This window comes from Lissotriton helveticus, chromosome 6 (genome assembly GCF_964261635.1).
Source record: "Lissotriton helveticus chromosome 6, aLisHel1.1, whole genome shotgun sequence".
NCBI lineage: Eukaryota > Metazoa > Chordata > Amphibia > Caudata > Salamandridae > Lissotriton > Lissotriton helveticus.
This window is the reverse complement of record NC_136067.1, coordinates 1,658,069,275-1,658,081,698: the sequence shown is the minus strand read 5'-3', so window position 1 is coordinate 1,658,081,698 and position 12,424 is coordinate 1,658,069,275. Positions and strand designations below refer to the sequence as shown.

Below are 12,424 nucleotides of genomic sequence, written 5' to 3'. Positions count from 1 at the left end.
GTCTTGTGGGCTAGTTGGCCTACAGGGACCCTTAGGATTCGAGGGGAGTTAATTCCCCAATTTACAACGCACCAGGGGTTGCGTTTGCACAGTGGTGCATGGAGGGGGTGGGGCCTGATATAACAAGTGTGCAAACACGCCGCTTGGCACGTTTTGAATTGGGGGATTAAGTCCACTTCAATTCTGAGTGTCCCTGGGGGCCAACGAGGCCACCAGGTACCTCCAGTAAGCGCCACAGAGGTGCATGCAGAGAAGTGGTCCGAGGCCATGCCCCTTTTACACCACTTTGCAAACACAGCTTCTGATGCACTGCTGGTGGGGTGATGAGGTCCTCTTGTGTCCTGAGGACACAAGTGGACTTCATCCTCCAAGCAGCAGTGCACCCGAAGCCGCGTTTGCAGGTGGTGTAAAAAGGAGTGTGGCCTCGAAGCACCACTCTGCAACACAGCTCTGTGGCACTTACTGGAGGTACCTGGTGGGCTAGTTGGCCCCCAAAGACCCTCAGGATTCAAGGGGACTTCTTAGGGGCGTTGAGATTCACTGAAAAAACCATAGGTTTCAGGCACGTTATATTAGCATTTAAAAAACCTTAGAAATTCACTGAAAAAAAACACAGGTTTCAGGGACATTATAGTTAGTTGGACTTTTCAGCCAGTGAAATTCGTCCTTTATAGTTAGTTCAGCTAACTATAACTTGTGCCCCCGCAATGCACTGCTGATGATGTCACATATTACATCACTCATGACCTGGTCAGTGATATTACTGATCACATCTCAAATGATCACTGATGACATCACTGATGACATCATCCACGTGATAATTTGATGCATCTTCTCACACCCTAATATAACCTTTGATACACCCACTCTAAATTACAGACTGCCATTCTCAAAACTATAGACACTCCAACACCAGTAACTACATACTCATTCACTGATTCTTAGGTCTACACACCCATCCACTCACTCACCCATACAGTCACTCATACTTTCGCTCACTCATCAGTACAGGACTATCATATGCATTCATACACCTATATAGACACTCATACACTGTCACTCATCCATTGAGTTACTCACACACCTAGTCAGTCATGCAAGAATTAATCACACTTCCATTTACTCACCTAGCCAGTTATACACACACCACCACACTTACCAACACACCCATACACACTCTCACCAACCCATATAGTCCATCACAGATGCATTCTTGAGTCATTCACCCAGTGAATCACCCTCTCACCCATCTATGCACAGTCAGAGCAAGATGACACAATTGGATGTGTAACATCATACACCAAGCATTCAACGTTTATAAAAAAGACTGTGAACTCACACTGGGGGATCCTCAATACAGCGGGTATGGAACTACCGCGCCCACGCTTTGCATTCAAAAGAACAGCGAACCTCAAAGACACTCTGATTCACACTCGCCCCAAAAAATCGAGTACACACCCGGTTAAGACCTTATGGGACCTCCCACCGGTCACTGGACACTACCGTTGTGGATCATGTGTAGTGTGCCCTCAAACCATCCAGGGTAAAACCATTGAATTACCGAGGGAGTTCATCTGGACCTTCAATAAACATACCAACTGCAATAGCTCAAGGTGTATCTATGTTCTCATCTGCCCATGTAAGATGCTCTACATTGGGATGACGATGCGCCCTGTAAAACAACGCATCATGGAGCACAATAGTAACATTCGTTGCCTAAAGACACATACAAGACTGTACGACCACTGCAGAGAACACAACCACTCCACAGAGAATATGCGATGGACTGTCCTAAAGTGTCACTCCGCAATAAGCCAACAAGCCCTCTTCAGATTGGAGCAAAGATGGGTTCATCGTCTGCACACTGATGAACTCGGCCTTAATGATGCGGTGCCTTGGACAATGTTAGCCAGATAATTCAAACTCGGACCTAATAGTCCGTGTCCTAGTAAACAATTTTCGCCACCAAATAAACAACCTTTCCTGTTCCAAGAGGGCGCCCACATTCACCTTCTCAGCCAGGCTGGGTAATCCTCGCTTTCCACACCCGCGTCGCGTTGCTTAGCAACACGCATCGGACACGCCTACCACGGCGCCCGCGCAACTCGCTGTCTTATGCGGCGGGTGCACCTCACGGTCTGACCGGCTGTCCTGTGATGATACCGACGTGGGCGGGGTAGGTGACTAGATGCCTGATGCCAGAAACGAGCAAGGTAAGGCGCACTGGTCCAACGCGAGGATCACCACAGGCGTTTCTTTACGATCGCCGCGGTTGAACCTCAAGCGGCACTACACCAATCGGTTAGCCTCGCCGCTAAGTAACCCCCTGATAAGCGGTGGATTTTACTCGTTTCAGGTGAATTACATATAGTTCTGGCCCCACCAGGTCAGTCGGTGGGATCTCCGACCGGGGACCGTGGGATCTCCGACCGTAAGACCTCCCCTTTTTACTACCTCCCCGGTTTGTTTGATTACTTATATTAAGAACTTTTACCACACTGGTGCTAGCCACGACTTGCCTAGTTCCAGTAGTTAGAGTGTTACAATGGTGCCTTTTTCAATTTTAATTGTTTCCTGTGTGTGAATGCGCACACTCACCGGCGCCTGCATGTTACATATACGACATACAGCATGGCATGATACGCTATATATGCAAATACAATTATGCACGCGAATTGCGGAGCACATATGTCACTAGCAGGACGCGGTCCAACCTCGTTCTGACTTTTCTTTCTAACCCTCTCTCACACGAGTGCTATCTCCTGACGGGGTCTGTAAATTCCCTTCCCCCCGGAACACATCACCAGCATGTTATTTTTACGTGTTACAATGTTCACAAAAAACAGACATGTGATTGACTGTACCCTTCTTTTGTCTCCTTTCCTAGTCCCAGGGAGGGCCTCAATGGAGGGTTGATCCTACGACACATTCCAGGTCGTATATTCGATTCCTCCAATCACTGAGGTATCGGTAGCAATTATATGAGCACTTTGGTCCTGATGAATTGCCTTAGCGGCAAGAAACATGTCGACCACACTTTAACTGAGGGTTGAATGAGGCTTGGTCACCTTAATTGTCACGCCTCAATACCCCTCAATTTTTCTTTTAACAAAGCAGTGAGCCATACTATTAAAGCTTCGCCTAATGGACTCTTTACTGACTTTTTTTAAACTTCACTCACGCTCACTATTGCACTTTTTTCCAGGCCCCTCACACTCACACACCCATTGGCAAAGGAATAAAAGAACTCCGCCTAAGTGCAGCACCCTGTGCTGCCCGACGGGCATTGCATCGCCAGCCTGCCGTAGGAGCAGGAAACCAATGATGACACTGTACGATCATCGGGTGGGATGACAGTAGTCGTCCAACCGTTGACTTGTGTGAGGTATCCTTAATTCCGCAAAGGGTTTATCACATTCACTTTTCTTGTCAAACTCAACGAGAGAGAGGTTAGATCTAGTCACTCAGTTGACTTAATCTGGGGAACTCTGTACAATTGTTGTTGATCCCTACTTCGAAGGACATGTACATTGGACCCCGTTAAAAATTTGTCCGTTTCTGTTCCCCCCCCTTTTTGATATGATGTCACTGACCATGCCATGAGTAATGTAAGATGTGACGTCATCAGCAGTGCATTGCGGGGGCATGAGTTATAGTTAGCTGAACTAACTATAACGGTCGCATTTTACTGGTTTTGTATGAGTGAAATGTCCAACTAACTATAACGTTCCTGAAACCTGTGGTTCCGTGAATTGCTAAGGTTTTTTAAATGCTTATTTCTAACTATAACGTGCCTGAAACCTATGTTTTTTTCTGTGAAAAAATAATAATTATATATATATATATATATATATATATATATATATGTATATATATATATATATATATATATATATATATATATATATATATATATATATATATATATATATTGAAAGAACAAATGTTAAACTTTTGTTATAGTTAAGAAAACCTTATTCTTTTTATACTAACCAAACTTAAAATACAGTGGCTTAGACTGTAGTGGGATTGAGTGGAGTGGAGTGGCGTAGGGTGGAGTGGGGTAGAGTAGAGGGGTGTACAGTGGAGTGGCATTGAGTGGAATAGCATAGAGTGGAGTGCCGTATAGTGGAGCTGTGTACAGTTCAATAATGTAGAGTGGGTTTGCATACAGTGTATTGGTGCACAGTGCAGAAGCATACAGTGGAGTGTGTTAGAGTGGCTTAGCGTACAGTGGAATAGCATGGAGAGGTGGAGTTGTGTACAGTGGAATGGTCTAGAGGTGATTGGCGTAGAGTGGAGAGAGGGACAGAGTATTGGCTTACAGCGAATTGTGTGAAGTGGAGTACAGTGGGTTGGTGTACACTGGAGTGGCATACAGTGCAACAGTGTACACTGGAGTGAGGTAGAGTGGAGTGGTGTAGTGTGGAATAGCATACAATAGTGGCATACTGTAGAGTAGGGTACAGTAGAGTGGCAGAGAGTTGAGTGAAGTACAGTGTAGTGGTGTATAGTGGAATAGCATAGATTGAAGTGCTGTGAAGTAGAGTACAGTATAGTGGTGTACAGTGGAGTGCTGTAGAGTGGAGCGGGATAGTGTAGCGTCATACAGTGTAATAGTGTGCTGTGGAGTGGTGTCGAGTGGAGTCTTCTAGAGTGAAGGTGCATACAGTGGAATAGCATAGAGTTTATTGGCGTGGAGTGGCATACACTGGAGTAGCGTACAGGGGAGTGGTGTAGAGTGGAATAATGTTGAGTTACTGGCGTATATTGGAGTGGCATACAGTGGAATAGTGTAAAGTATAGTGGCGTAGAATGGGGTTTCATACAATGGAATAGGTTAGGGTGTAGTAGGGCAGAGTTGATTGGCGTAAAGTGGATTGTCTTGGAACGCCATCCAATGGAGTGGTGTACAGTAGAGAGGCGTACAGTGGAGTGGTGTGAAGTGGAATAGCGTCAATTAGGTTGGCGTAGAGGAAAGTGGCACAGAGTGGAATAGAATTGAATGAAGTATTGTACAGTAGAATAGTGTAGAGCGTATTCTCGTATAATTGAGTAGCGTACAGTGCAGTGTCGTAAACTATAATGTTGTACAGTTGAGAAGCATACAGTGGAATAGCGTACATTGGAGCGGGGTACAGTACTGTGCCATACACTGGAGTATGTTATAGTGGAGTGACGTACAGGCGATTAGCGTTCAGTAGCATACAGTGAATTGGCATAAAGAGGATTGTTGTGGAGTAGTGTAGAGTGGAGTGAGGTACAGTGGAATAGCATAGAGTGGAGTATAGATTGGAATAGCATAAAGTGGAGTATTGATTTATTATTTCACTTTTTTGTGTTGCTAAAAACTTTGCCACCATATGACGAATCTCCATGACACTTTCCAAAAATGTGCTACTTTTTTACTATATTGCGCATGGAATATTTCAGGCTGATCTGTCAAGCGGGGGCCAAGAAAATAGGGGGGTCCCAAAACAAAATCCCCATTTATTTTGCATCGACTTCTTTAGGCAGGGCTACAGAAAAAATGGTTTAACGGAATTACATCAAATTTGGCAGTAAGCTACATCTTAGTCCGCCGATTGTGTTTTTTCTGATTTTGCGTAAATGAGTTCCATCGTTTTGTTTAGCAATTAATGCTCAAAAATATATATCTGCACGGTTGGTTCCATGAGAGGCTTGAGAGAATCTCGTGGGAGCATTCATTTAAAAATAGAGCTTTCTGATTTGCCCAGATATCTTTATTTCTCTTACGCCAATTAACTCCCATGGGAGTGAGCAAGTGCTCTGATGATTGATTGCCAGTAACATGAGAAAAATGTTGCCTGGAGCCATTACAAGACTCAGGGACTTAGTCCCCGTCCTGAAGAAAATAAGAATATTAATAGAAGAGGGCAGGGTTGGGATACCATGCCCCCCCCTGTCCCTATGGGGAGGACCCAGAGGGACCCTCTTTGGGTAATAATTTAAATAAATCTACAGTCTTCAATTGTAGGCCCCAGGAAGCCCTCCTCTGGGGCTGCATTGTTTATTTAAGGGGAGGGGAGCACGCAGACCCTCTCCTTGAACCATTATAGGCCCTGGGGAACCTAGCCTTCAGGGCCAAAAGGTCAAAAAGAGAAGGGCCTTTAAAAGCCCTTAATTTCTACATCTGTTTAAAAAAAAACAGGTCTTTTCTTTATCACAACCAGCTATAAATTTACTTTGACTTTTGTTTTGTTCAGTGAATACATATATATATATATATATACTGACGAAGGCAGCACGCCGAAACGCGTCTGTGTGAGCCCCTTCCGCGAAATAAAACCAGCATGATTGGCAAAATTCCTTTTCGAGTGCTGTTTGTCTTCTTCATGAATGAGGAGGAGGAGTTGGAGCGTAATATATATATATATATATATATATATATAAATATATATATATATATATATATATATATACAGAGCCAAAAAGTAAACCTGTACTTGCCTTTGGGGTACACAATTAAAAAATTAAAACCACGATATTGAGGTGGCACACATTATTTGTTATTTTTTTTTCCAATTACAGGTTTAAGGGAAGCAAAAACAAAGATCTACTTGGAGTGTCACACAACAGGTTAATAAGGATAGATATTGCCACTGGTGTCCCAAACACACGATGGATGTTCACAAACATGAAGCAATGGAATGTAAACTGGGAAATAAAAGAGGTAAAACTACACGTTTTTCAGTTTTTATTTAGGCCATAATGGAATTTTAATTATTACAACAAAGAGAAAGAAGCATGTATTGTTGTCAAGAGCATCTTAAATAATAGAATGTATTCGACTGTAGCACAGAGACCTGCTGGAATGGTTGTAATCCTGCTCTGAATGCCATATCAAAGTACTGTACTGCGTCTCAGCGTAGCTGGTGATCATCATTTAGGGAACTTGGAGCTTGTACATCAAAACTACAAAGACAACTATTCTAGCAGTGGTAAATAAAAGTGTGTAGATGCACTGGAGTGTGGAGTGGCAAAACTTTGATAGCTCCGCCAGTGGAGCGGAGTTCAATGCCCACCCCTACTTCTACATCCAAAGTGACCAAAATATCTATTTGTGGTGTGTCATTAGTCACTTCAGTACGATTCAATACATCTCTAGTGTCTTATAAAAAGGAATGTGTGTTTTTTAACCCACGGTTGGAGGAAATAGTCAAAGAATTTTGACAATGGTTCGAGCAGTGAACCTATCCCAGAGTCAATGGGTCTGCCTGGAAGGGGTAGAATCCCTTTATAGATTTTGGTTAGGGTGTAGAAATAGGGGATTCCAGGTTGCAAGATCCACCTTGTAATTATAAATCCGCCCTTGGGTTTTGGCTGTTGAGACCATATAGGTGATTTGAGTACAGATGCGGTCAGTAGGGTCCTGACTGATCAGAGTGCAACACTTGCAGTCCGCTAGCTGCAAAGACACTTGGTGTCATAACCAGAGGTAGACATAATCACAATTCCTCCTACCTCAGGAGAGAGTCAGGGCTAAGAAAGGCAGAAAATCAAAGTGTCACACTTTTATGACCAGAATATATAGGGACAAATTATCGAAAGGTATTATGTAAATTTTCAGTGTAAGTAGGTGTGGAATTAAGAGTTGTAAATCCATTCCTCCTTCTGCGAACTTAACTCTTTGATATTTTATCCTCCGATTATATTGGGCATATTGTGATATTGTGATAATATTCCCAACCACAATCGTTACCTGATGAGACAGCGTAGTACACTCTTTCATTGAAACAGCTGTTGCCTGAGATATAATATGTATCACTTCATGCTCTCATTTGCACAAACATTTTCATGCCAACGATATTTGAGTGAGTAGTTATGATGTGCTCGTACCACCACTACCATCTTCACTTCATACAAGGCAGCAATTGCTCAGGCTCACATAAAGACAACCCCTACACCATACACGCCCCGCTCTTGCACTTTTAAAATTATTTTATTTGTTTTGATTCTTACTTCAAAGACATCAACACAATTTCCCATACAGTATAAAAGTATTAGTTGATTGTATTAATGTTTTGAACAAATTGTATACTACATCTCCAAATATTTTTTACATTGTAAACATTTAGGAAAATTCAGTAATAGCATTTGATCCATGTTAATAATTAGTGCACCTCTTATTTTACAATTACTACATTTTTCTCTGTGCCACATTTCTAAGAGATATTTTCTTCCCTTAAATGTGAGCAGAAATATACCACATGACTTCTGTCGTGTACATTTTTTTACATAAAATAAAAATGTACACTTCTTTCGAGATGTCTCAATTTCTTTATGTATTTTCAGTTTTATTGCAAACCTTCCTGATCAGATTTTTTTAGCACATTTGCATACTATTTGATGAGTTGACAAGTTATATTATCCAGAGTGTTGCGCAGTAAACCATATCCTGCAAGAAACTATAAATAAAAGCAACTTTAGATGTATTTGTTTAATCCCAGTGGACAAAATAACTCAGATTCAGGAAGACTTAGACAAGGCAAATTTCACATTTTGGCCTGTAGTTGTCTTCTTAAGCGACTAAGCACATAACTAATTTTGTAACAACCCTGGAAAACTTAAACATGAAGCATTTAAAATCCTACACCAACTCTTTAAATAGGTGCCCAGGGCATTCATCTTTATACTGGGAAAGCCAGGTTCCAAGCATATGGCTTCAATGGACAAGTTATTTCAGGACCTAGATTTTTAATCCATTTCTTAATTGTTTGCATGGTAGTCTTCAATAGGTGTAAATTTAAAAAATGTTACTACATATTTGACTTTTCCATGGTCTCTGAGTCACAGTACTAGTATGCCATCCACAATTACCCCCTCGATTTGATGAGTCTTCAGATTGTTTACTATTTGCTATTGCTTTTCCTAAGCCCCTTGTCTTTCTTTTATTTCAGGTTGCTATTGAATTCGACCAGAATGTATCCATTGCATTCGAATGCCTGAGTGCAGGCTGCAAGATTGTCCACGAATACATTGGTGGTTATATCTTTCTATCTACGCGCTCCAAAGACCACAACGAGACTCTTGATGAAGATCTGTTCCATAAACTAACTGGAGGCAAGGAGTGAGAAGACCTCACCCCTTCATTTGTTTCCATCAGGATTTTATTTTGATCAGATTGCTCATTTGTTGCAACAAGTGAAGTTTCTCCATCCCCCAACATTCTCCAACTCTTTTTTTAATCTAAGAGAGGATCTTGCAAGACAATCTTACTTTACAGATGCCAGACTTTTAACGGATGGATGTTGCTGTGTGTTGCATACAAGACTTTTCTGGACATCAGCTGGCATGGGATCTTGACCTGTTGAAACACAATATTCTGGGAACTGTAAATATATTTTAAAACAGCCTCTGAAATAGAAAGCCAGCTTACTTGATGAAAAACGTCATCCGTTAGAAGATAGCCCTATCTCCCTTTCCTTCAAGGTCTAGTTTCATCAAATGAGCCAACACTAGCAGCATGTCTCTAGTAGGGTTGTATTTTTTGCCTAGCTTTTTTAGTGCCCAATGCCCATAGTCTTATCCATACACTCATGTTACAAGCTGGTGTATTTTATCTTTACACTCCATAATTGTTAGCTGTTTGCAAATAATCCCTATTTTGTAAAGCGTGAACATATCACCGCTTAAGGTTTCAAGGTGCTGGGGGCCATCGGAGAGATTAAATGAGCTATTGCCCAGAGTCACGTGGTGCTGAGCTGACCAGCCACTGGCGCCAGGGATTAAACTGTGAGCCCCGTGCTCCGGAGTCAGCGCTCTGGCTGCTGCCACACACCTCTCCCAAATACTGACTGCTTGACCATATACTCCCACTTTCAAACTTCCACGTCTCAGGAAACCTGCCACTTTGGGAAGTAGCCCTGTAGAAGCTTCTAGAATGCCACTGCAGAGTATGTTGCACTGCAAATGTGCAGCGGTGAATTGTTGCTACTTCTGCCATAAGAGTAGCCTGCTCTTAGGAAACAGTGGGTTGACTCAAAAAGCACGTTTCAGGCGTAATATACAATTGCATCTGAAAAACGTTGCAGTGTATACATTTGTTCTGTAGCACAATCCTTAAAATTGTAGTTCCAATGTGTCAACAAAACGTGTGCATGCACACTTGAGCATACTTGCCAACATTCTGTGACCCAAAAGAGGTAGGATATTTTTAAGGTTTCAAAATTAATTAGTATAATTGTGTCACTGGAAAATACATTCTAGATGTCACTCAAAAGGGAACTGATACACAAGGTTGTCAGTAGAGATAACCGAATTTTTACAGATTGTTCTTTTCAGTTGTGCTACTACAGTTAAAGTGAAACAAGGCCACATATCTACCCTAACCTTCCTGCTTCCATGATCTTCTGGGCCCATTACAAATATCGCTCTAACGCACCTTAATCCAGGTCGAGCAAAGTCAGAACTTGCAACTGACCTACCAGGCATGGAAGCAGTAAATCTGCACTCAGTCCTCAGGCAGTGTATTCCACCATTGGGTACAACAATACCATTTCATTAAAGCACCAACTGTCCAAGGGATGCTACTCACCTCTTGCCATCCTTTCAGCTAATATTTCTTGCTCCTCTCCTAATGACTCTCCTCTTTGCATCGTCCTCTCAATTATGAATCTTCTCCTGCAATCCTCCCACTCACTCTCGAGCACTCCCCATCTTCTTACCTCCTGTCGGTGTCTACCACTGACATTTTTCCTCTCCCATTATATTTCACTGGGCCTCCACTATGATGCTTGCCCATCATCCCTGCTTCGTCCCATCCTTCCACCTTCTGTTTCCCCAATCTCTCCCCATCATCATCTCCTCTCTTTTCATAAGACCCTCCTCTTCACACCACTCTCCACAACCCCACTTGTCTAGTGTCCCTCCTCTCATCCTTTCCATCACACCTTCAACTGTCCTCTCTTGGGGCTCTCACCAACTCTGGCCTTTTCTGTTTTAAATATATTTACTCTTCGTAATCTGCCGACATTTATGATAAATATCGAGACATAAACTGCTCTGGGTATGTTGTTACGGTGCACGAAATGCTGTTTATCATGAGACCAGGGGGCATATGTAGGTAGGCGTTTGCGATTCGCAAATGCTGAAATGCGGCGAATTTTGTCGTTTGCGAATCGCAAACGGCATTTTGGTTTGTAGGTGCCACTTAGCAAAATAAGGAATCGCAAAAATTGAGATTCCTTATTTTGCTCAAGCATTTAAGGAATCGCAATTTTGCGATTCCTTAAATGCTATGTAGGGGTGCTTTTAAAATTGCGATTTTGGCTTAAGGGAACGCAAAATACCACCTACTTCAAGTAGATGGTATTTTGCGATTTTCTGTCAAAATGCATTTTTTTTAAAAATTCGAAGTGCCATGTGGCGCACAGACATACCCTTAGGGCATGTATGTGCGCATCATGGGGCAGATTTATGTTGGGAATGTGCCACGTTTGCGTCACGCAACTGCGGTGTAAACGTGGCGCATCCCTATGACCCATTTACAACGTGACGCATCTAGGCAGATGCGTCACGTTGTAAAGCCCTGCGCCACTTGTCGGCGTTCTGGCGCAGGGTGGGCGTTCCGGGGCAGGTGCGCCTCGCAAAAGTGGCTGAGTGAAATCTATAAGATTTCACTCAGTCACTTTCAGGCCAATGCTGCGTCAAAACCCTGCGCCTGCTTGAAGCTGGCGTAGGTCTTGACGCAGCATTGTAAAGATGGGGCACCCCCGAGCCTTGCTGGAGCTGCGTTGCACTTGCGACGCAACTCCAGCAATGCGCCACCTTTACGGTACAGATGCGTCACGCATCTGTGCCGTTTTTGCCCCATGGTGCGCCGCATTGTAAATGCGGCGCACCATGGGTGGCGGAGCAGCGGCGCAAAATATGCGCCAGTTATCATAAATCTGCCCCCTAGTACTTACAGGCGCATTCCAGGGTTGCAACAGGTGTCCTTTGGACACCCTGGCACCCTTGGAATTGCGATTCTCAATTTGAGAATGTATGCCCATTCATTCCTATGGGCCTATTGGCCCATAGGAATGAATGGGACACTCATTCCTTAATTGTGATTCGCAATTTGCTAATCGCAATTAAGGAATCTTAGGGATTCGCAAAAAAATTGCGAATTTTTACCTGCATTCCATTTTGCAATTCTCAAATAGCAATTCCTTAAAAATCGCTATTTGAGAATCGCAAAATGTGTTTACCTACATATGCCCCTAAGAGACATGGGCAGCATGTCACTGCATCAGCTAATATATTGGAGGTGCTGCTACTCTGCATTACAACTATGCCTGACTCTGATGTCAGTGTGTTACAAAATGGCCACAGGATATACATAACTGGCTTTTTGTTCAGCTAACAATCCTCTGTGAACAAGAAAAATGCAAAAGCTTCACGTGTTTAACTTGTTTCA

The 12,424-nt window shown here is 42.9% G+C and overlaps 1 protein-coding gene across 1 annotated transcript in view; it reads left to right on the top strand.

The window, feature by feature from the left end:
• The window catches only part of FERMT1 (FERM domain containing kindlin 1), a 323,796-nt gene extending 312,724 nt beyond the window's left edge, over nucleotides 1-11,072 (top strand). Inside the window, exons 14-15 of the mRNA XM_078649519.1 lie at nucleotides 6,553-6,694; nucleotides 8,922-11,072. Coding sequence (XP_078505645.1) covers nucleotides 6,553-6,694; nucleotides 8,922-9,095 — 316 coding nt within the window. The 3' untranslated portion in view covers nucleotides 9,096-11,072. The remainder of the gene's footprint in view (nucleotides 1-6,552; nucleotides 6,695-8,921) is intronic.
• Nucleotides 11,073-12,424: the final 1,352 nt, after the last annotated feature.